The 24,898-nt window shown below is 34.4% G+C and overlaps 1 protein-coding gene across 1 annotated transcript in view; it reads right to left on the reverse strand.

The window, feature by feature from the left end:
* LOC113499296 overlaps window positions 1-24,898 on the reverse strand; it is a 108,222-nt gene that overhangs the window by 51,975 nt on the left and 31,349 nt on the right. Inside the window, exon 2 of the mRNA XM_026879718.1 lies at window positions 7,630-7,722. Within this exon, the coding sequence (XP_026735519.1) occupies window positions 7,630-7,702 (73 nt within the window). The 5' untranslated portion in view covers window positions 7,703-7,722. The remainder of the gene's footprint in view (window positions 1-7,629; window positions 7,723-24,898) is intronic.

Raw genomic sequence — 24,898 nt, forward strand, 5'->3', positions numbered from 1 at the left:
TTGATTAACCCTGGGAAATGTTCATCATCACACTTATAACTTTAATCCAATCATAAGCATCAAACCAAAATGACCTCCCTCCGGGCATGATCATGCAACCTCCTTAGGTAACGATCACAACGGGTAACCTCTATCCAGTCACTACCACACGTAACTTCCATCCGGTTACAAACACAACACCCACTACTAGAGAACCTCACTTTCTCAAACCTTGATCAAAATAACATTAAACTTGGTTCTTTCAATTTGACACTTTATTTGTCCTATACATAGCCCCTTTTGTAAATCAATAACTTTAAAATCTTAAATAACCAACTTCTTAACGAAACTGCCATCAACTCATACTGATAAATATGCCGCTCCTTATCAAAAATAAATTGTAATCGACCCACCGTTGTGTTAGTGATCCTAAGGAAAGCTTGACCATAAGCACCCAGTTCAAATTAACTCGATACTCGCTGGAGCTCACACAGCGCAACACGATCAGATCACTCTCCGCACTTCGCACCAGTTTCCCTCGATGACTTTAAGGTACAGACATAGCGGTCGACATAGGTCGCTCCTCCTCCGCAAATAACTGTCTCTTTGAATCGACATTATAAGACGACAAGCTGTAATAAGAGCAATAATTAGTTGTCAATATTGGCACCATACAAAAATCAAACTCAAGACATTTTGCTTAAACTTCCGATACCTCGCCTAATGGCTACAATCGTTATACTTACTCACTTCTTTTTTTCAAACACAAGACATACAACTGACTTGACCACATACAATTGACTCGAAGTGATGATGCTACATTCCATTTAGCAAAGACAAATTCACTTACGTGCGTTGCTTTTCTTTATTAACTTAGTACAATAACCATCAAACCTTTAAACGTCTTGCCGAATTTCAATTTAGTACGCATTGTAAGACAGCAACGTAGTATATAGTTGGCCAATTTTCATTTTCAAATCTAGATTTCAAACCAAATCAATCCGCTTTCTTCCAAATGCTTGATCTGTCAACCTGCTTTTTCTCGTACAAACTGCTTTATCGTCGATACCGATTTCAGAACAACCTCACTTCTGTCTTCTAGAAGCTTATACAGGAACTTGATCGTTTTCTTTATACGGTTGCGGCACTCATTCGATACGTAATCCTGCTTGCCACAACTATAGGCCTTTGGAACGTCTTCTACTCGTGACTTCATTGCCACTATCGGCGAAATGGTATACTCATACATAGTAGGCTTTGTTTTCTAAAAGTAAGCGCGACGAGTTCTTGTTGCAGTCTACTGCGACTTTTAATATCTGTGGTAAATGCAATTCTGTACAATCGTGGTTCTATCATCGCTGCGTGCGCCAATGTAAAAGCAATAGCAGTCTTCTCCACTGACAAGAACTTCATCCGTGCGGTTCAGGTGCTCATAACTCATATCAATCATCGACTTCTATTTAGTAATCGCCATAAATTTGCAGCTGGGGTTTTTCAATTGATCAAATGTTGCCAAAACACGTCTTCAATTCAGGCATGCTATTCCAGGAAACGGTCTATATTATCTTCACCAAATGTATTTCGTAGTTGCATTGCAAAAAGATATTTCCAACAATCGCAATAATTTTCTGAGGACATATTTTCATGCTGACCTGTATTTATCTTTTACGATGCGTCGCTGGTAATCCCACTTCTGATGTGGGAGCGTCAGGAACATTTTCCGAACAGTCTAGGTTGGCCTCCATCTTGGGCGTATGAGCGACGGGATGTTCGAAATAAAAGCGTCAATGTTATCTTGTAGATTGTATAATGTGAACTTATAACATTATGGAGTAGAATACAATAGGACGGTTGAGATGGAATATTATTTAGAGCCAATAGGTTAGTACGTGCTCGCTATTTTTATGACAACTGTCTTGACAAGCAAAACGAACGTCGTCGCACCTAGCGCCACCTACTACTCTATTCGGGGTAACCCGCTCCCTTTTATAATTTACCACTTACTCATTATAATAATAATTATGGACTATCTTAATACACATTTCCACAATCAATTAAAATCGTCTAAATAAACAAAGTATTCTCAATTAATCCGCGCGCCGTCATATATAAAAGTCTCGTGTCAAAATGTATGTAATTGAACTCCTCCGAAACGAATCGCCCGATTCTCATGAAATTTTGTACGCATATTGGGTAGCTCTGAGAATCGGACATCATCTATTTTTCATATTCTTAGGAAAAGTTTTATTTGCAAGTAATGTTTATTTCTACATAATATTCTTTAGAAAATAATGTATTTGGTAGAACAAAGATTGCTGGGACATTTACTATAATAAAGTTGTTTAGAAAATCGAAAGGTTAAAACGAATTCTGTTGTTAACCGTACCAGTGATTTTGATAATGTTGTTTAAATTTAGCAAAGCGTTAGTTAGTACATGGTTGTTAATTTTGTAGTCTATTAAAGTGCTTAATTGGTAATCATTTATTTGCGGTGCTTGTTCATGTGTGAGCCAAATCAATCTGATTTGAATTTAGCACTTTCGCAGTTTAGTTATAGCTGTTCTTTGTTGGTGTATTTAGAATAACTAAAGACAACCAAAAATGGGGAGGACATATATATTTACCTGGCCTTTTAATTTATTGCAAACTTAAAAAAAATCAAAACTGCTTGGTTGATAATAAGACTCTACTCTAGCTAAACGAAACTTTACTTCGAAATTTTTTAATGTTTTTGTGCCTCTTTTCTCTCGACATTGTCTCAAACTTGACAGAACTTAGACGACGTCTTAAAAAGGTTTCAATGTTCTTATATTAGGGTCATATAAATTAAATTTAACGAAGCAGATAAACCAAGGACTAATCGGTTAATACAAGCAGTTTCACGAATGACGTACTAATACAATAATCCTAGGAATAGATAGAAAACTGCGGTTAGGAAAAACAAATTGTTTGACTGAACCAAAGAGCCAAACCAACCAATAGCCTATTGCTTAGCCCAGCTATGGGTTGTGTAAGACTCATGATGATAAAATCATATCCAGTTTATTGACGAGCAATTATCGAGATTTCGCGACGAGTTTTGGACCCTAACGGAGACCTTGGTCATGAGCTGAAGCGGTGGGGGGACAATCAGAAGTCGAAATTCGACTTGTGATCCCGAATTATGCAATCTCATAAATTCGAGATTTTATATTATTTCAGCCAATAAATATGCGTGAACAAACCGCTGTATCACTTTAGAATAATATTATCTTCACGAAAGTTACTGATGATTTTGATTACGTAACCCAGTCAAGCCTAAAAATAACAGACTTATTTCGCAGCCTATAAAATTCCATCCCAGAATACTCCAAAACATTAGCTCCTGAAATATTCACGCATATTCAAATGTTTACTTTTCTTCAAAAATGAAGATGAAGTTGTTATGATTCATTTACATAATTTTTCCGTCTCCTTTTCAATTGGAAGGCAAATAGCTTTGGTACAACGGTTTCTTTAGCACTTTATAGAATTACAGCTGAAATATGAATCCTTCAGGACACGTTTTATGAGTACTTTTATCTGTTATTGATTAAATCAATATCGATTTCGTCTTGAATAGGGATGATGACTATCTTATTGAAGAAGAAATTTCGTTTTTTATGTAAGTTCTGGTTTTAAGTCCATAAAACGTTGATGTGGCTAAATATTGGAGGGACTTTCAAACAGGGAAAACTTTGCCAAACATTAGGTCAACTAAGAGGTTACAAAAAAGGTATAGGAGGCTTTATTTCCTCTGTTTTTGAGTTGGATTGTTTACCAAAATAAAAATAACGAGCATTTACTTCGCCATTCATGCACTGGGGTGCGTAAGTCTCATATCTATCTAATTAATGTTGAAATATACCAAAATATAACAGTCTTTCTGAGTCCTTTCTTAAGTGCCTTTGAAGAAACTATTATTAGATTATAGTTTAATATCCACCACCTTGAAATGTATGACCTTTCAAATCGTTGCTTAACCTCGATGTTTATTTGCATTATTTGTTGTTAGTGAAAATATAAATTTATTATCTGTGGAAATGCCTAACCATCATAGTCAAAGCGTAGTTACAACCTGACAGTTAGACAGCGGAGCCTTAGAAATAGGGTTGATATCCTTTGGGTACGGTAACCAAAAAAATATGTCACTAACTGTTATGTCAAAATTTATACAAACAATTTTAGCCTGAAAATACAACGGTTACTGAATATCATTTCAAAATTCAGACAAGCACAAACTAGTTATGGGGTTTTTAATTATGCGGTCAAACTGCGGTCCCACTTAATAGGGTTTTTAGATCCGGGATAATGCCTAGTAAACGCGCGACTCTAAAATACGAGATCCATTAACGTCGTTCCCAAATTATGGGTGACATAATTCCAGCACAAATGGTTTAGAAATTGTAATCGGTTGCCGCGAAAATATTCATACATTGGTCCATAAATTACTTGCATTCGTTCGCTTGATAAAATTTTGGGATTATTTGGTAATTTGTTCATAGAAGAGCACTTTGTTTTTCGTGAGGTAGAGCGGTTTGTTTGTTTTTCTTTTGTGGATTGGTGACCATTTGTGGTGGTAAGTGACGCGCTCCATCGAGATCGGTGGAGGCAGATCATCCGCGCTAAATGTTGCCCTGATTCTGACCACGATCCTCAGATATGAGAGACCGATATGAAGAGGGAGTAATTAAATGTTTATAAAAGCACTTTTTTTGAACAAAATTGTTCTGTGAGACTAGTTGGTTACCCACAAAAATAAAATACAATTTACCCTAAAAAGGGGTATTATCTCCCTATACTGCAACCAGTTTCTAGATAAATCATAGTTTGTTGTTAAATCCAGGATTCAGCTGAATAAGACGACTTCAACAGATAGGATTTATATTATTTCTCAAAAATGTAATTTAAATATCATAATTGGATCTTGAAAGAAATATTGTGAATCGGCCTATGCAAACATATATAATGTAAAAATGAGACCCAGGGTAACCCATCAAATATGTTTTATTTTCAAGAAATATGATTTCAGTTCGACTTTCGAGAGTGGTCTGAATTATTAAACTTTCGATTTCTTCAGATAAATATAATTTTAGATGTATGCGAACGTGAAAGTGTCAGAAAACGTTTTGTGAATACGAAATAAATATTCTGATAATATTACCTTTTGGAACTAGCAGAATTAACTAAAGAAGAAATTTAAGCTTATGGGAATAATGGAGTTTTTATTTATTTAGTTGCATTTATCTCCATGGACATGACAGCCCCAACGTTGCCCGAACTAATTACATGTCTGCTTGTTAATCCTTACTAAAATATTTATTATTTTATTGTTTAAGCTTATTTTTGGTTTCCTGGATCCAAGCTACCTCCTGATAATGGGGAGGAGGCGTGGGAATGTCAGGTAAAATAAATTTTATTCTGGAATTCCCACGGTAACATGAACTACTGCGTGCTGCTAACTGAAGTCCACGGATACGAAGTCGCTTGCAACAACTAGTGTATAAATAAATAAATATATTTTTCAACACCTGATTTTGCTGCATTAGATGTTCTGCTAATATTCTAATAGGGGAGTTGCAGTGTAATGAACGGAGTTGCTCTCAAGAAGTTGCAGGTTCGAACCCCAAATCAGGTAATGTCAAAGCGACATGATTTGCAAAAACTTTAAAGATAAAGAGCTCCGTATAAAATACTAGTCCTTCTAGCCATAAATAATTCAGGACAGAGGACCAGAAATTGTACAAAACAGATTGCTTAACACCAACGGCGTGACCATCTGAACATACCTAACCCAGTTCAAAAACCACATTAATTTCGATCTCCCTAACTCCTCCCTTTGAGAGTACGCTTTCAGTTTAATCATGATAGGTTAGTCGTGGTTTCTGGTCCTTTATTCCATTTCGCATTGTAATATATCTTAAAATGTTTTGTTTCAAGTCGGTGTTATTACATTACAAGGACCACTTGGCTGTTTGCTCTGTATACATAATATCAACCCATCTATACAACAGGTAATGTGTTGGAAAGTAAACATTGTTTGGGTTGAAATTGGGAAGTTTCGTTCGTTTCGCCAATATTTTTCTTTGTTAATTTTTGTTTTGGACCTAATAATAAAATACCATTAAAAGGACCAACAACTTTAATAGGATTCCACCTCGATAAAGGGCCACCATAATAAAAGACAGGGAAATGGAAACGTGTAATATAAATTATCAATTACTAGAAACAAAAAAGGACACAAAAAGCGTTTAACATGACTTCAACTCGCAAAATTATCCGGTCCCTCAGCAGACCGCATGAATTTTTTATGTACACAACAGAACCGGAAAAGTTTTGACCCATCCGTATAATACCGTGGTGTACACAAATTTACACATGTAAAAATAAGAATCGTTCAGAACCAGAATATCATTTCACATAGTCAGCAAAAACATTTTACTCGACGCTTAAACCAGAGGCGTTATTTATTCATTCCTTTTTTTGCTGTCTGTACACTAACAACTAACTTTTGCGGACTTTTATGTGGCTTGTACATTTTTTCCCTTTGGTCTATAAAACGGGGTGTGCATTTAAAACTATGGACCGAGTTTTAAAGTGGAGTTCAGTATGTTTTGATGTTAAACTGCTGTTTTTCTATACATTTAAGCATAATCCTGTTTAAAAAAATATTTATTAAATTCGTCTCTTAAGACCAGATAAAAAGCCATTGAGTAATTCAGAATTTCATTTTCCAGTTTGTAATAATAAATACGATATTTTAACAGATTATAACCAAGTAATACAGCCTATTAAATAGTCAGTCATATTAACCTATTCATATTTAAACCAGGCCCGATAACCGCTACTACGAATATTAATCAAGCCAGGGTTCCAAATCAAGAACAATATTCAATCAATATCTGACCACGATAAAGGCAACACAAGTCTGTATCGGGCCCTGATTGCAGATATTATTGAACTGCTAAAACATGACTTGAAATTCGGTCTTTTCAGTCTCTGGTCCTTGTGAACGAAATGAGTTCAATTTTAGGAGAACTAGGGCATTGATTTTGCAGACTATTAGCCAAACAGAAGAAGGTTTACAAAGCATTTTTTCGACTAGAAATTTTACTATGAAGCTGAAACATTATCAAGGCATACAATTCGGCAGTTGATTGCATAAAAGCACGTGCTTGTCTGCCCATATAGCTGAGTGGTATACGTCACCAGACCTAAATCACTGGGCATGACGTATCGCGGTTCGATTCCCCCTTTGGACAATGATTTACTTGGTCCATAAAATATGATAAAATTTCTGATTCTAGGTGAGTATTTGACCCGAATGTTTATGAATCCTCATGTAACACAAATTTTAAATTCAGACAAAAATAATTAATTAATGCAATATTGAAAAATCCTATCCTCCTCCTATCTCAACTATGAGGTTACGAAAGAACCTCAAGATCTTACTGAAGGATTCAATCTATGAATTTATAGTTCAATCGATGAAACTTGTGATTGGCCAATCACCAGACTTACAACTAATCACATCACACAACATACAATTTGACAGAAAATTATCATCCTTTGCCCTTTTTCAAACCGATAAAATATCAGATAAATTATTAAACGAATATATGCTTTATTTACCTTCACCAGCGCCTGTGACAGTGTGTATGAGCAGCACCACGACAAACAGGCACCGTTGGCCCTCCACCGACATTGCTGTCGTGGGTTCCGCACCTGAGAAAGGAGAAAAAAGAGATAAGTAGATTTCAAGTGATAATCTTCTGTCGATGTTTGTTGTCTTGTGTAAATCATCTTCAGGAAAATGTCAGATCGAACCGCGCGGTATAATTGTGAACTGCGGTCAAAAAACTGTCACCGATTGTCGATTGGTGAGATGAAAACACGTCAATTTCCTTAGATTCACATTTCTAGGCGTTTCTCAGGATTTTTGGCGTGAGACCTGCAGTCATACGTCAAAAATCCTGACCACATGAAATTTTTAAACCTTAATTTTCAGTAGAGATTAGATTTAAGGTAAGTAAATATATAATTTAATATATAGTTACAATACAATAAAGTTCTTGCTAGTAAGAAGATCAAGAATATGAATGTATATGCATAAAAGCTTTGCAATAGATGAAATTGTTCTGGCGTAGCTGCTACGTCTGCTACGCCAAAGCTCATTGCTACGCGCTAATTAATAGTTTACTCTTTTTCTTATACAAATTGGTATGATATTAGCTGATATAGTTAACAACAAAATATATCACTATAAAGTTTTATGTATAACTATTTATTTAACGCTACTCAATTTAATTTTCATAACTTAAGAGATACGGTTAGAAAGGATAGGAGGATATATTTACTGAATATAATTATAGATTAAACGTCTTTTCTGAACATTTATAATTATTCAAATTCAACACAATTAACTAAAGAGGAAGACTTCCCACAAAAAAGACTACACTTTTTTTTACAAAAATGCGCATTTCGCTCAAAATTCATAATACAAATACAACCACATTAAATTTAACTGTCATAGCAAGAATCCTTATCTCAAGTACGATCTATCTTGACAAACGGCTGGATAATAAAATTTAACGCGTGTTCTAAGCGCCCGATACGATCGACTTGTCACGTTGTCACTCTGAACGTTTACCGTCCCGTCGGGGATATGAGTGAATATTCTCTTAAAGAACTAGGCGTTTATACGTTTATAGACATGGTACAGCAACGTGAATGGAAGTGGATTACGATTCTCGGGTTACGATTTGTTTAACTATGAGGAGATGCTGATCTACGTTACTTACAGATTTGAAGTTGGTTTTTCTGGCATTTTTGCATTCGGGACATATTATTGCATGGCAGTGATCAAAGTGCGACAAAATTATAATACAGCAAAACAGAAAATTATACCACCATGTTTATTTTGTTTCCTGTAATAATGTGGTGTACCATTGTTAAGGTCTTCTGGTTTAGCAATAAACAAGTTTAGTTCCATGCGGGATGGCGCGTTTGTTTCTCAATTCGCGCCTGAAAGAGTAAAAATAAAGCTCAGTAGAATCCATGGGGATTTATGCTTGTCGGGCCAGTTGGATTGTCCGAAAGGGTAACCGCGGTGGCGGTACACAAGGGCCAAAGAAGGAACATGGGTGGGCTTAAGTCAGTGAATATCTTATACCACCTTCCACTCAACCAAAAGCGGGGGGAGTGATATGACGATTTTCCATCCGAAAACAAAAGGCCCATTTCCCTCTATTTTCGATACTTAAATTTTCCACCAACTAAGTCCCATGAGACAGTTAAGATATTTTTTGTTTTTGTATGATATCTGCCCTTTGACATTGTTCAAGTTAATTTTATGTAAATTGTTATTTTTCGTTAGGTTTACTAAAAGTCGTTTTTACGAAAAAGGGTTTCTGTTATGTTTTTGTTAGAAATATGCTTTAATTATTTTTTTTAAATGAAACACATTTAAAAATGTGCAGACATAATAATATTAAGAACTAAACACATTTTTAGCCGTCAATTATGATCGTCAAGAAAGCATTTTGCTGTTAAATCTAGTGAACTCATAACATTATAAATTATTTGTCTTTCTTTTTTCAAATTTATTTATTTTCAATTTTGACAGTATTTGTATGGAACAATTTTCCCCAAACTTACCGTTTATTCTCAAAACCAGAACTATCGTAATGTTCAAAGCAAAACTGATTGACTCTAAAGTACGCAAGACTTAATGATAAATAATCCATAAAAAAAAATCTTTCCAAAAATATCAAACAACAACACATTCGAAACAAACGGAAAGATAGTCATTATTAAACAATTGTTTCGTTTAATAATTAATCTTGCACGCTTTGTCGCGACTCCATTCATTTTGGTTACGAATCTGACATGAAAGAGCTTTTAGTGAATCAAAGAACAATCCTTTTTAAATTGTATGTTTTATTTAATTTTCGGGACAGAACATTTTAATTTTGACCTCAGAGGCCAAAACACATGATTTTGAAAGTCGCTTTCTGGAATGCTTTTTTGTCACTTATTTTTTTAGAATGAAATTGAAACAAAAAAATGAGGAGAGAAAGTTGTTGCCTCGAAGTGGAAATTAATGGGCTTATAAAAAAAATACATTTTGTTCGAAACTAAGCTCGAGCAATTCCTTAATTTGACGTACAGCGAAAATTACAACCCTAGGCATTAACCTGCTTATACAATATACCATAGCAAATAAATAAACTAAAACATATAAAAACCCTTTCTGCACCCTTCTTATTTTCTTTATTTAAGTGCACACAAAATAATAAAACAAAAAAAAAATGGATTTCTAGTCTCTGTGCATCCAAAGGCCTATTTATAGAGCCAAATACAATTGATCTACTTTTTGCATTCATAATCAGAAATCTATATAAATCACCGAACAATACCGGCTTAACAATTAATTGTCTAAGACAAATAGTTCCTTGCCTATAATTTGATCTGCCCACAATGGATGTCAGAAGTGGGGAAACTCTATTCTATTGTTTCTGTAGCTCCGTTATAAGGCATTTGAATAAATAAATTTAAATTAATGTTGATAGCTCTGAGGTTACGATAAAGGGGGGGGGGGTGAAAGGGTTTGCGCTCCCTTTGAGAGATTTTTGACCTATTTAATCTTCGTCTTATATTAGAAGATGTAGAGTGTTTGGCTAAGACATTGCTATTTAATTAAAAATGTGAAGGTTAAATATTTATATTAATTTTGATACTTGTTTGTGAAATTGAATTCACGTATTAAATCCCTTGTCGTATTTTAAGTTTACGCTAATTCAATAAAGGTTGTTTTATCAATTTATACAAACAAATCAAATTATTCAAAAAGTCTAACCGTTAAACATTTTTGTTGGTCATTATAAAAAATACTTTTTTTTAATTGGAGCTTATGTTTTTAGTTGTTCTCAAGTCAGATAACAATCGATCTTCCAAATCATGTCAGAATTTCACTGAATCCAGACAAGTCCAATCTTTTGAATGGGGCGATTACCTTTTTCAGCATCACATCGTCCATTTGAAACTGAAAAACAACTCTACAAAACAGACCGCTTAAAATGCTACAAACATTTAAATTAAGCAAGCAACCTTAAAATCCCGATTTCAAGACATTAAATATACACGAATCCAAAGTACCGAAGCAAAACGAAATCGCTTAAACAGGCGCACCACATACCAAAGTTAAACTTATTACGAGGAGAGCCACTTTAAAATAAATAAATAAATTGGATTTCGGCCCAAAAGGCCTTCTTATTCAGAGGGTAGAGCCAATGACCTTAGGAGAAAAGTAATTAACAATTTAGAAGCATTTAAATGAGTTTTGTTAATTTGAATAAAGATAAAATAGATAAAACTAAATGGAATACCAATATTCTTGGTGTTTTAGTTAAATATCCTTGAGTTTTTAATGAAGTTAGCTGTGTTTATTGGTTTTAAACTTATTAGGAAAGTTAATAATAGATGGTCGTGTTACAAATCATTGTGTTTTAGGGGTCCGTAGTCAAGACTTGCGTCCGTTGCTGTCCATCCGTCCGTCTGTCCTTTGCCAGGATGTATCTCATGAACCGTGATAGCTAGACAGTACAATTTTTATACTGCCGACGCCATAACAATATATAAAGATCGAGGTCAAGAAACTATTTTTATAGTTATAGCCTATTTGTACGGAACTCTTTGTGTCGCAGTTTGACTCATACTTGTCCAAATCAGATTGTAAATATACTAGAACCAAGGTCTAGCCTTGGTTCGAATATCTTCAATTAATCGATATGCGAAAAAGGCATATAGCCATACTTTTTATTACAAAAAAAATATATAAAACAGAACGACATAAATAAATTATGATTAAAAGAATGCAGATGGAAAAAAGATTGTTCACTAATATTTTACGTTGATGTAAATGCATCATGAATTAATTGGACGACCAAAAATACAATGTTTGGATTATGTATCAGACAATATGGCTGCAAAGAGTGTTTCTTGTGAGCTGACGGCCGATAGAAAGGTATGGAAGAAAAAGACCGCAAATAAAAATAATTTTGAATTTTATTTGCGGTCGACTCGCGATCCCGCCGCGTCTGCTCATGATTAAGGACTCCGGTTGGGTCCGAAACTAGTCGGGCTACCCCGATAAATACGCGTGAGTAAACCGTTACATCATTTAATAATTTTGATAAGGGCAATGATGACATTCACTGTTCTAAATACATATAGTAACACTACAAAATCCGTTACTAAAGTGTTTCTATTATTAAACCTCAGAAATCATGATAGCTCCCACCCACATAATTTACAAATGTAAATCTTTTCCAGATGTAAACACAGAACACAAGTTTCCACTCAAACCAACCCTTTTAACGCTCATCATATCATTACAGCGATCAACATTACACGGTTAAAACGGAACCCATTAGAGTACCGGCAATTACTTAATTCAAACCACTGTCTGTCGTACGAGCGATGCGATTTTGTCGTGTAATGTCGAGTACATACCACTGTCGTTTAGTTCATACCACTGTCGTGCGACCAAAGCGATTTTTAAAAATGAAAGAGGGATTTTATAAAAAAAAAAATACATTGACTTGAACACGAATAATTAGGTATATACTTCTATGTCAAATAGTAAAATTAGAGTTCTTTTCTGTGATTTTGGGCTTCAACCATAGAAACCAAATCGGAATTAGTATAGACTATCTCAAATTATATTACTAGCTGTTAAATAGGTTTGAATATTGGTATCCACGCTGGCTAACTGTGGATTGCCGATCCGAAATTCCGATACTCGGGATCCGGGATCCCTAAGTTCTCCTTCACCGTATGACGATGGTGTCAAAAAATTAAATACTAAGTACTTTCTAAAAATTACATTGATATTTTAAGTGCGTTGAGATCGAACTGCACTCCAACATAAAAATGCACACAAAACGTCTACAACTATTTTAAGTTGTTTCATGTAATTGTATAGACAACAACATAAAACTCCTTTCTTTGGTTAATGTAAAAAGTAGAGGCTACTCCTAAAGGCGAACTTACATTCAGCAAACAACAATCGAAACTAATAATTAATGAATGTATACATAAATCCTCGTCCAACAAAATCACATCGTTCGTACGACTCGGCAATTAGGGAAACGCACATTCCCATTCCCATTACAGAAAGTTGCCAGTCGAGAGGAGCCAACGCGTATGTAATAGGCTACACCTGTCAATTACGACTCTCCTTCGTGAATGAGGAATATCTTGTTAGCAGATTGTTAATTATAGATGGTGTTTCAAAGTGTTTCCGTTGGTTTGTATTGTGTGTGATGTGAATTTAGTGTTGTTATATTAAGGTATCTGACAACATAAAACCGTCAGACAGTGTTAAGTCTGTCAGAAAGATTTTCCAAAAATATTTGAGACGTATTTTTCTTTTATCTCGTAAACAAGAATTAAAGGGATACAGTGGTTTCAAATCTTGTGTGACGTCACTTACCTGTACGTTTTTTACTAGCCCCGCTACCATAAATTTCATCATTTTAAGCGATGATGCTCTCGTCTCTATTAAGTCTTCTACACGCAAATATTCAATGCTAAGTACACCTAATTACGAGTACTATTGTAGTATGTATTTGTATAGCTATAAGCTTTGTTGTTTAATAAGTAGGCTTACAGTACTCTACAATTCCATAGCGAATGTATTATTTGCTCAGGGAAATGATGTATACATATATTATAATGTGGTGACATACTGGTGACATGGTGTAGTACCTTAATTTAGGGATCTGAACAACAGGAAAATTTAAGACATATCTGTCTATCTTTATGTTTTTTCTAGTTGTGTTATGGCTAATAACTCTAATATCAAATTTGAAAATAGTGTTTTTGGCAACTGTATTCTCTCTTTCCAAATTATGGCCTGTGCCGCATACATACATCAAAATAACACACACACCACACACACACACACGCACACAGTTACACGCACGCACAACATCATACGCATATGTACATCAAAATCTATTTCGACATTCTCAATTATAGTCACCATGGTTATGGTCATAAATGTAAGGAATAGCAACAAATTTATTTGCCACTAAACTGATTTGATGATCTTCAGCCTACTTATATGGATGCCTCAATGTGTCGAGTCCAAGTCGCACTTGGAAAGTTTTTTACAAAAACATATTTCTGCCACTCAATCGAGATTTCTTAAACTCATCCCCAATTCTTACGAAGCTCCAAAAGTTAATTTTGGACGAAATTGAACGCAGAACCGTACCTTGATATAACGGCGTAAGATCTGATTATTATTTTAAGAGCATTAACTACCATCTAACCTTCCAAGATCACCTTTACAACCCTGATAAGATTTTATACAATCATTTTATTGAGTCTTATTTTCCTTTAAGTTGTCTAGTGCTTTTGTAAGCGTGGTATGAATGGCAAGCTGTTAGACTTCGTCTTTTTAATCCACCTGTAGACTTCTGGTTTTTTCGTAGACTAGACTAGGTATTAGGACTAGAACTAGACTAGGACTAGATTAGGTATAGCTTAGAAGATGGAAGAGTATCACTGGGTTTCTTAAAACTACATAATATTTTTATTATTTACTGTTCAAAAAAGAATATTTAAACTTAAAACTCAAGATCGGAAAAAAGTGTAGTCAATTAAAGTGGTAACCACTTTTCAGACACAAAAAAGGCAGATTTTCACCAAACATATATTAGAACACTTACACATAATTCGTCTTGATATAAAACAAACTAAATTGTAATCGATTAATCCTTTCGAGAGCAATGGCACCCCAGACAGACAAACATGTCAAACTTATAACAGTCTCATTTTAGTTTCAGGATTAAAAAATAATAATAACATACTATTTCCGACATAGTATAAAACGCAGTATTCTGTTGTATTATTTACGAAAACAAGTACCGTTCCTGTCAGTAACTTAGCACTTCAGAGAGTTTCATTTTCCCAGTTTTCTCAGTTTTCAGGAACGTACGAAGCCTTTGACACTAACAAACGGGAGTGCCTTCGACTCACGTTCAAATGCCAATATCGAGGCAGGCTGCAATAATATCTTGTATTATTCTGTCAAAGAGGTGTAATAAGAGCTACAGCCGACTCTATGTTTCGATTTTTAGAGTTCCGTAACCCATGTGTAACAACGGAACCAGATTGCATAGGTACAGTGGTGTCTGTCTGTCATCAAGCAGCATATAATATTCACATTTAAATGCAGATTCTTAAAAAACTAGGCTACTGGTTAAAATCTTTTGAACCGTGATAGCTTAACAGTGTAAATTTTATCAAAATGATATATTAAAAAAAAACTAAAAAAATCGAGTTTCAACATGATTGTGAAGGTCATGAATTTGTTGGGTGGCAAATAAAAGATACCCACTCTTAATTTATTTATTAACAAACCAATTTGTTTTTTTTAGCCTACTTGTACGAAACTCTCAACGTCGCATTTACACTTGACTAGTTATAAAAAATGTTAATTTAATGTTGACGTTTTGTCAGAGGCCTCCCTCTTTTTCTTCCAGACCTTCCGTCATTTCTCTCCACGTGCAACCCGCATATGTGACTACATCATCATATATTATTAAATGATGTAACGGTTTACTCACGCGTATTTATCGGGGTAGCCTGACTAGTTTCGGACCGAACCGCAGTCCTTAATCATGAGAAGACGCGGCGGGATCGCGAGTCGAACTGACTAGTCGGGCAACCCCGACAAATACGCGTGATTAAACCGTTACATCATTTAATAATGAATCACTCTCACGATGGATACTATCAAAATCATCATATATGTTTCTGAGAAACGCCGAAAAAAGGTTTTTCTTGAGTAAAAATAAATAGATCATATGACGCAACAGTATTAATCCTGTAAATTTGATATTGACTTAAACCTTTTCAAAGTCGTATAACAATCATTATTTGTGACATAAAATGGCCGATATAAGCCGATTATTCTGCGCAACAAACGGATTATAAATGGAATTGATAGCACTTATATGTAGAGGAAATTTAAAGTATTTTTTATACACAAAGACTAATTTTGTACTCCACATACCAGCTTAATATGTACGTCTCATTTCTAGACACAGAAATGAGACAAAATTGATCCATGCTAGCTCACTGCAGGTTGACGATATCTGATTCCAATGTTTGGAATCCAGGTTTCCTCAAGATTTTGACAATATTAATCAATCTAGAACACAGATATTTTATCGCGATCACGAAATTAGCACAAAGTTAATTGTGCCAAATTTTATCACCAAACATGAACCTCAATAAATTAGATAACAAATATATTAAATCATCAAAAGCTTGAAAATGAGATAAAATCTAAGAACGTCTAAGGTCTAAACTTATATTAGACGCAACTTACAAAAACATTAAATTAGTTTCTATCGTGATTAAAATCAGATTTGATCTTTACTTTATATAAACCTATTACATAAATTACTAAAGAACCGGAGAGCTTAACTCGTCTTGAAATAAGACTGTAACTGGTGTGCGAGGGAGATAGCGCTCTACACCATGGTGTATTTTGTCTCGCTTCCACATAGGTGGTTTTAGGCGCGAAATAGTTTTGTGAGAGTAACTTTTGCTATCTGCCTTAGGGTAAAGCTAAATAAGACTGTTAGACTCAATGTCATTTAAAATCTGTCTGAGTCTGTCGTCTAGGTATGTACTTTATATTTCGACCTAGATAATTATATTTAGCCTAGTTTTCATGACTACGTTATTTATTACGCAATATTTAACTGAAAGACTCTGTTTACTCAACTGCCTTAAAAGGAGAGTAATGTTATTTATTGAACGATTCTATGTCAGGTCCTAAATTATTTTTAATAGTAGATTTCAATGATACTTTGTTTAAATTACCAAAAATGCCAATGAAAAAAAATCATCATCATCATCATCATCAGCCTATCGCAGTCCACTGCTGGACATAGGCCTCAAAAAAAAAAATAGTAACAGTAAATCATTATCCTCATCGTCAGCCCATATTCATCCCCAGCTGGAATCCTTACTTGCACTCCATCGACTATCTTGCTGCTAGCCATCAAATAATATTAAAGTAAGTATATAACTATTTGTTATCTACTCAAAGAAGATTCAAGATTACAATATTATGATTCAATTTCATAAAATATTTTCCTTCAGCGGTAGTCAGAACAAACTTTCCTATACAAGTATAGACTTTAAATTAAGTAATTTAGGAAGCCAATGCCAAGAAACAAAATGAAACACTGTTATATTTTGAAGTACCACATTATTCTGAATAAGGACGCGCCGTTATCGATAAAACCTTGTCGATATTTAGGTACCAAGAGCAATCTAAGGCTGGAATACGATTTTCATTTCTAGGTTAAGTGATTTCAGCTGAACATTGATTGATTTGTTTCTAAATTGTTTTACCGAAGTTATAGATGAGTCTATCTTCAATTTAAATGGGTTATGTTGTTGAAATAACTTTTTGTTTAAAAAGTTGTTGGGTACTAAGGTTTGTTCAAATAATAATTTAATTTATTCGCAAAATGGGTTCATCGAAGTTAATGTTGTCATTCAAAGCTCAAATAGCTTTCAGTTATTGGTATCATCATCGGCCTAGCCTTTTCCCAACTATGTTGGGGTCGGCTACCAGTTATTGTTATCATTCTTAATAAAACAAACATTTTATTTATATAGTAATACCGATTTTATAATAAACAATTTTAAGTAATACATTTTCGTGTTTCCTCATCTATAACTTAAGTAAGCATTAATTCAAATACATAAATAACAAACAAATAACTGTCAAGTTATAAGACAGTTTAACTTGAATACTTATATCATAGAGAACTTCAAGATTTCCTCTAATTGTTCAATTATATAATGTAAGTTACTAGTATCAACAAACTACCCTGCAATGAACACAACACATCGAAACTTACACAAACAAATTAAATTGCATAACTATTTTAACTACATAATAATTTTCCCTCAAAATCAACAGAAAATCAATTAATATTAAATTTATCGACTAATTTATTATCATTGCCCATCACTAGCCGTCAACGGCTCGAAAACTTTCAAACAAACACTTAAAGCACTGTTATTAGTTAATTAAAATTGTTTTGTTTTTCTTTTACGATATTGATAACAGATGCTGTTTTTGTGTCGATAAAATTTATCGGAAGTATAATATTGGTTGTCATTTTAGAAGAAAACAACATAACGTGATGCTGAGCTGATATAAATATTGGGAGCCAGCAGATGGACGGTACCACCGACAGAGCCCAGAACAAGATGGCTGTCTGAATAGCGTGATGGAAAATTTATTAAACGTGAATTGGTCTAAAGTAAATCAAAATAAAGAACTAAAAGATTTTTTTGGTAGACACCCTTGTCTCGAAATGGAATAGTAATAGAGAGACATAAGATTAGAATTTGATAGACAGCACTCATGAACTATGCCTGCTGTACAATATTTTAGTATCCGTCGACTATATAACACTATCGACGAATATTTTATTTTAAATCACATCTTTTTATTCTGCTTTAAGCCGTTAACTTCTTCAGGGGTTTTGATGTCATAGTCCAAAAGTCTCTTAGGACGGACGTCAGAGAAAGTACCCTACTTCCTCTTTTACCGAGAATTTTAAAGGAACTAGATTTGTTTGAACACTTTTTACGTCTAACAAAATAATACTGTTAATTAATTAGCTCAAAAGAGAGATGAGCGGTATAAAGGCGGTATATTTAAGAGGGAAAAGGAGAGCTTAGGTGACTTAAAGAGGTAAATAGATCAAAGACCATTACAATGAAGCGTTAAATTGTAGTAGAAGAAGTTTCGGTTGATGAGAAATAGACTTACAGACTTGCTACGAATATTATGAGTAATAAATAAATAAAAATATGTGGATAACTAGTATTCTAAGTTTTTGAATTAATCTATCCTTCTAAATAAATTGTTCATAAAACTCAGTAAATTAATGGTCTCGCAATAAAATAAGTAACTGACAAATCAGTAAGTTTAGCCACCAGTCTTGTTTTTGATGTTTTTTTGAACGTAGTTTAAACACCGCAAGAGACAACAGAGCAACAATGTTCGAGGAAAATAGTTTGCTCTGTTGGTTTACTTAAAAGAATACATTCCAAAACTTTTCCTTGTCCAAAATAGCCCACATCCTAACTGCCCATGTAGTATCCAGTAGCTGTTCAGTTCATTGTATTCGCCATGTAATTTGATTGCAAACGACAAGCGTCCTCAAAGGGAATGGCCTCCGACCGTTCTCTAAGTTCAGTTGTTGCCTCCTTTTCCAATTGTCCAAGGAAATTACTTTAAAAGACGATTCGATTAATATATTTGGTCGTTTGATGTAGACCGTTGGGTTTGGAACTCGTTTGGCAAGGAATGTGGTATTTTTTGCTTTTTTTTCAGGGTTATGGCTGCCCATTGGGTTAGTTTTCTTTCATGTCTTTGGTCTTAGTGCCAGCCAGTGTTAGCCATTGCGTTTTATGTACACAATGGGATATTGGCTATTTTGTAATAGAAGTCTTGTTCTATTGCCTAGTTTATTCGTCTAACCCTCATTGGATAAACTTCCTGTTCGACATTTTTTTTCTTATTGAATTTTCCCTTTTCGGATATTGGCTTTTCCTCATTCAATAGTGTTGATTGTTATAGTTTCGATCATGGTATTTCAATTGATTTCCCTTAACTGACACTTATAAAGAACAAATTACATTTTCGATTTCAATGGGCGGGTACCAGTTTCCCAAGGCTATGAGGCAAGGCGGAGATGTTCCACGAATAGATTACAGTTTTTTTTTATAAATGATCCCTGCCGTAAGGAATTGAATCCTTGTATCGGGGAGGTTTCACAAACATTCAAATTACATGCACAAAGATGCCCAGACCCAGGTCAAGCATTCCTGGATTACACCGACTCTTGTCCTAAGTAGGGATCGAACCCACGACGCGTCACGCACAGTCGGTTTGGCTTGGTGACCTCAACCGCTCAGCATGTACTTACATCTTTTAACATCACTCAATATCTATTAACATTCCCAGTTAACAGTCAGTCCAAGTTTAACAACCCAAATTTCATACCCCAAAACTAGACAAAACCAGACTTTCTAGACAAATTAACCTTCAACCCGTTAAAAGAATAATCCAAGCTGACATAACAAGCAAAAACAACCATAACACATTACACAAACACATTAATATGCACTAAAACAATAAACTTTTATGTTTGTCCATATCTAGTTGACGTCTGTCGATGAGGCCGAGACGCGACGGCGTGACGGCTAAATGACCGGATCAATAATACATGGACACACACACGGAACGTATACACAATCGATATAGATATTTGTGTTAAATGGGCCAAGTTTTTGTATGAAGTGATTGATAGTTAAGTTGTGCGGCGTTTATTATTTAGTTCATTGATCATCGTCGGGTCAAAGACTCGTATAAATTTAATACGTGTGAGACTCGACCTATTCATAAAACTGTCATATTGATAATCGCGGCCTAAAAGCACGTGGTGAAAATGAAAGATCGCAAATTTTTGGATGATGATGATGGTAATGGGAACGTCTTAATATTCTCAATTAAATCAGAAAATAATTTGATTTAAAATTTAAATAAACTCATAATCTTAATTTTGAAAATATTTAACGTGATTACCTACATTCAGCAACTACCTACTCTCCCATGCAAAATACGTCTTAAAACTTATCTCTTCGAAAATCTCCGTCTTGTAACATGATTTACATTCCGCCAAGGAAAAAAGTTCAATTTTGTCGAAAAAAATCTAACTTAACGCTTCCCAAGCACGCTGCGAACCAAGACCAAACGGAACACGACTACTACTTAATTTCAAAAGAATCACGAATTTTCTATAAGGAAAATATCCATTGCCCCAAGCCTTCATCGGCTGAAATCAGTCCCTAATCCTAAATCCAAATAGCTGAAAGGTACAGAACGAAATCTCTTAGCAAATTGAAAATCTGAAGTACGGAAACGGGATACTTGTTTCGAACAGTAAGGGATCAATTCGACGAACACCACGATTGATGATTGCAGTTGTACCAGCTTAGGATTCAATAGGGATTGCAGTAGCTAAGTAATCGAATTCTGTTCCGGATCTTTCTAGATGGATGAAGTTTGAATTTTAGGCCCGGAATTAAGTAGAGGTATGAAGTGGATCACAATATGGGTTTTCAATAATTGTAATGACTAATTAGCAACTGAATGAGTTCGTGGCAAAGGTATAACTGCTTAAGTGGATTGCTCGTATGAATAACAATTCATACATCTTTGACAGTCGTTACAGCTAGTCAGAAGCTAGAAAGTTTGACAACCAGTCTAACTCAGGGGTATCGTGTTGTCCAGGTTGACGAGGTCAGATAGGCAGTCGCTTCTTGTAAAACATTGGTAGTTAGCTGAATCCGATTAGACTGGAAGCCGACCTATACCCGTAGCCGAGCATAGTTGGGAAAAAGCTAGGATGTTGATGGCTAATTAGCAACAATCTAGTTTCCAGTATTATAAACGCAGGAACAACAATATCTTTTACACATTTATTTTAAAACTCATTTTGACTCCATGGGTAGCCAAATGGTTGAGGTCAGCACGCCAAACCACTTGTGACGAGTGTTTGTGTGATCCACGAATGCTTGTCCTGAGTTTAAGTATCTTCGTCAATGTGACTCGAATGTTTGTGAAACCCTAGCGAAGCAGGGATTAAATTCTTTAGCGTTGGAGTCGTCTTTTAAAATGAAAGAAACCCTTACATTGTTTTTCTCAACAGTTGCAATAGATTACTTGTTTAAAATTTTGTTCTATGTAGTGTTATTTACAAGTATACTATTTACGTACATGTAGACATTTGACACGTTGCCAACAAAAAATGTTTGATGATATTTTTTAACGAAATTTTTCTTCTCTTTATTTTCATTTCAACTTTTCACAAAAATGTAATTATTATTTATTTGACTCTGAAAAAAAATCATTCCTGTCATAAAGAACGATCATTTCATAGTTATGAATTGATCGTTCTATTGTTAAAAATTTTAGTTTCTATCAAATTAAATAATTCTGCAAAGCATAATATTTAGTTGTTTTAATAAACTTTTTTAACGTTTTAAACAAATTGTTTTGTATAGCGGTATAGGGTTACAGTTTTTACTCGAAAACTTTTGCTAGAACATAATCTCCGGCTATTTAAGATTAAATAATGACTTTTAGTTAGGGTTGCCTCTTAATCACAATTTACTTAACTTGTAAGCTTAAGTCCGGATTTATGGAATCAATAAAGTATTAACTTGTACGGCTCAATTCAATTTTATTTAAATTTAAACCTTACGTGGAATTATCTAAGGAACTTTATTATTTTCATTGTGATAACAGTTTTTCAGGTTTTGTGCCTAAAGATAGAAACGGAAGCCTATTATTATGTCCTAACTTATTATCTGTCTGTCCATCTGTCTGTCCGTCACCAGGCTGTATGTCATGAACCGTGCTAGCTAAACAGTTGAAATTGTCACAGATGATTAATATTTGCTGCCACTATACAGCGTTAGGTATATGTACACTACACTATACAGATAATAAAAATAAACGTTAAATAAAAAACTTGATGGGTTTTCTTTGAGATATTTGTACGAAACCCTCTCCGTTTGCTTTTTCCATTTATGTTATAAAAGTAGTAAAGTTTTAATAATTTTATGTTATTAGTGCTGTCAAAAAATTGGCGAGAAGCCACTTACTGAAAATTCAATTTACTTATGCTGCAAATAGGTAAGTGCTAATACCTACTAGGATAACATTGTCCCCATTCAATCTAGACATAAGGCAAAAATCCGTGTTTCCTATCATAAAAAAATCACAAAATTCAAATTGGACTCCATATTACTTTTCTATCATTACTGTTTCGTTTCGTTAATGTAACTATTGGATAACCTAAGTAAACTCGCTTATTTAATCAAAATCATTATTTAATTTTACTCACGCGTTTTTATCGGGATACTCCGACTAGTTTCGGACAAACTGGAGTCCGTAATCATGAGTTGACGCGACGGCGGAATAGTATGCTGAACTTATTAGTAATAACAATTCAATCGATATTATATCATTACGCCAGCCAACTGTTCGACACGTATCACGGGTTCAAAAAAGGCGTAAAATAAGTATTTCTGCTATCCATGAATGCTGGTTCTGAGTCCGTGTGTCTTCGTGCCTTGACTGACGGTAACTTGAGTGTTTGTAAAACCCGCCGCGACTCGAGAAATAAACACACTGGTGCGAAAAGCGTTTTAAAAAAAGACCAAATTTAGCCAAAAAGTTCTCGTATTGGCATCAAGTTGCCAACCCTATCTAGTTGCCAGTGAGGGTAGTACAAATCTCGATCGTTAATTGTTAAATCCACTCAGAATTAATTACTCTCTAGCCAACATAAACATTGACCTCGTTTTCTGATGTTGAATTTTAAGAACAGTGTAAAATCTTTGTTCGTCTTAACTATGACTATAAGAGCTTAGTATTTTCTGAGGATTTTTCGTGGTAGAGATAGGATGGATAAAATAGTGGCATTAAATATTTTTTGGAAATTTTGTAAACCAGAGTTCGAAGACCTTTTTGATGTTGACGATGTTGGTGGCCTAGGGAAAAAATTTAGCAGTGGAAGCGAGACATAATACTTCGGGTCGTAGAACGGCTCTTTTCAGTAACGGCAATAACATTATTATAGAAGGTGATGTTAGTTTTTCTGGGAAATAGTGAGCGACTAAAAGCTATTCTGTGCAAAGAAAACAGTTGTTTAAAACTATATGACAAATAAAAATTGAGCCTAACAAACTTTCCTGAAAACCCGAAATGCACTGTATTTTTTTTTCTAAAACTAGTAAAATGAAACCTTATAAAGCATAAAATAAGAACGATTTTTTAATCTCGAATATCCACGTGATATAGTATTAAAATTAATCGCAGTTCACAATAACACTCAATGTATTACACATCAACCAATATCACAAAAATCCGATAAATCGAAATTCGCTATTGAGTACCTAAAAAGTACTGAAACCCATTAAAATATAAGTAAGAGAAATACAACATGAATTGAAAATGAATTGATTTCCCGAAAATCGAGTTTGCGTGTAAATAAGAGAGGAAAATAATATTAAAAAATAAATCGTCGGCTTTTATACGCCTGCCTTGGAGGCATACTTGAAAAGGACACATAGGGGTTCTTAACAGTAGGTTAACATTGAAATAACTTGAACGAATACGTTTAACAGCGCTTAAGACAAAGATCAATTGCAACAATCTTATAATATAACAAAGTTCTCTGTGAGAAGATCAAAATCGTTTTAAATTTTAAAATACATAGAAAACAAGTTTTTTTTTAAATACATTACATTTTAAATCATTAAAACGGAACATCAAGTAGCAGAAAAATACGTTACCTGACTAAAGCTGACAAATTCCGAAAAATAGAGAAAACTAATAAAAGTGTGAAAGAACTTGTACTTTTAACCGTTGCCAGGGAAGCGACACCGCGCACAGTACTGCTCTTAACTACTTTTCATTAAAAAATAGTGCTACTTTAAGCTTATAATAAGCGGGCAACTATAATCCCGTGAAACACTCAGGCTAAATACATAATAGGGATGATGACAATTTTATTTTTGCAGTGTCCGTCTCGTTGTTTTTTGTATAATAATGGATACGTATTTTTAATTTGTCCCGCAAACATAAATTGACCAAATTACAGTGAATGAAACTTACGCGTGATCGTTACGTCACAAGCCCCCTCTCCTAAACTTTAAAGCAGTTAATCTTTGTCAATTCTAGTTTTATTGAAAAAGGAAAAAATAAGTGTCTCAT

The sequence above is a fragment of the Trichoplusia ni genome, chromosome 12, assembly GCF_003590095.1.
Source record: "Trichoplusia ni isolate ovarian cell line Hi5 chromosome 12, tn1, whole genome shotgun sequence".
Taxonomy (NCBI): Eukaryota; Metazoa; Arthropoda; class Insecta; order Lepidoptera; family Noctuidae; genus Trichoplusia; species Trichoplusia ni.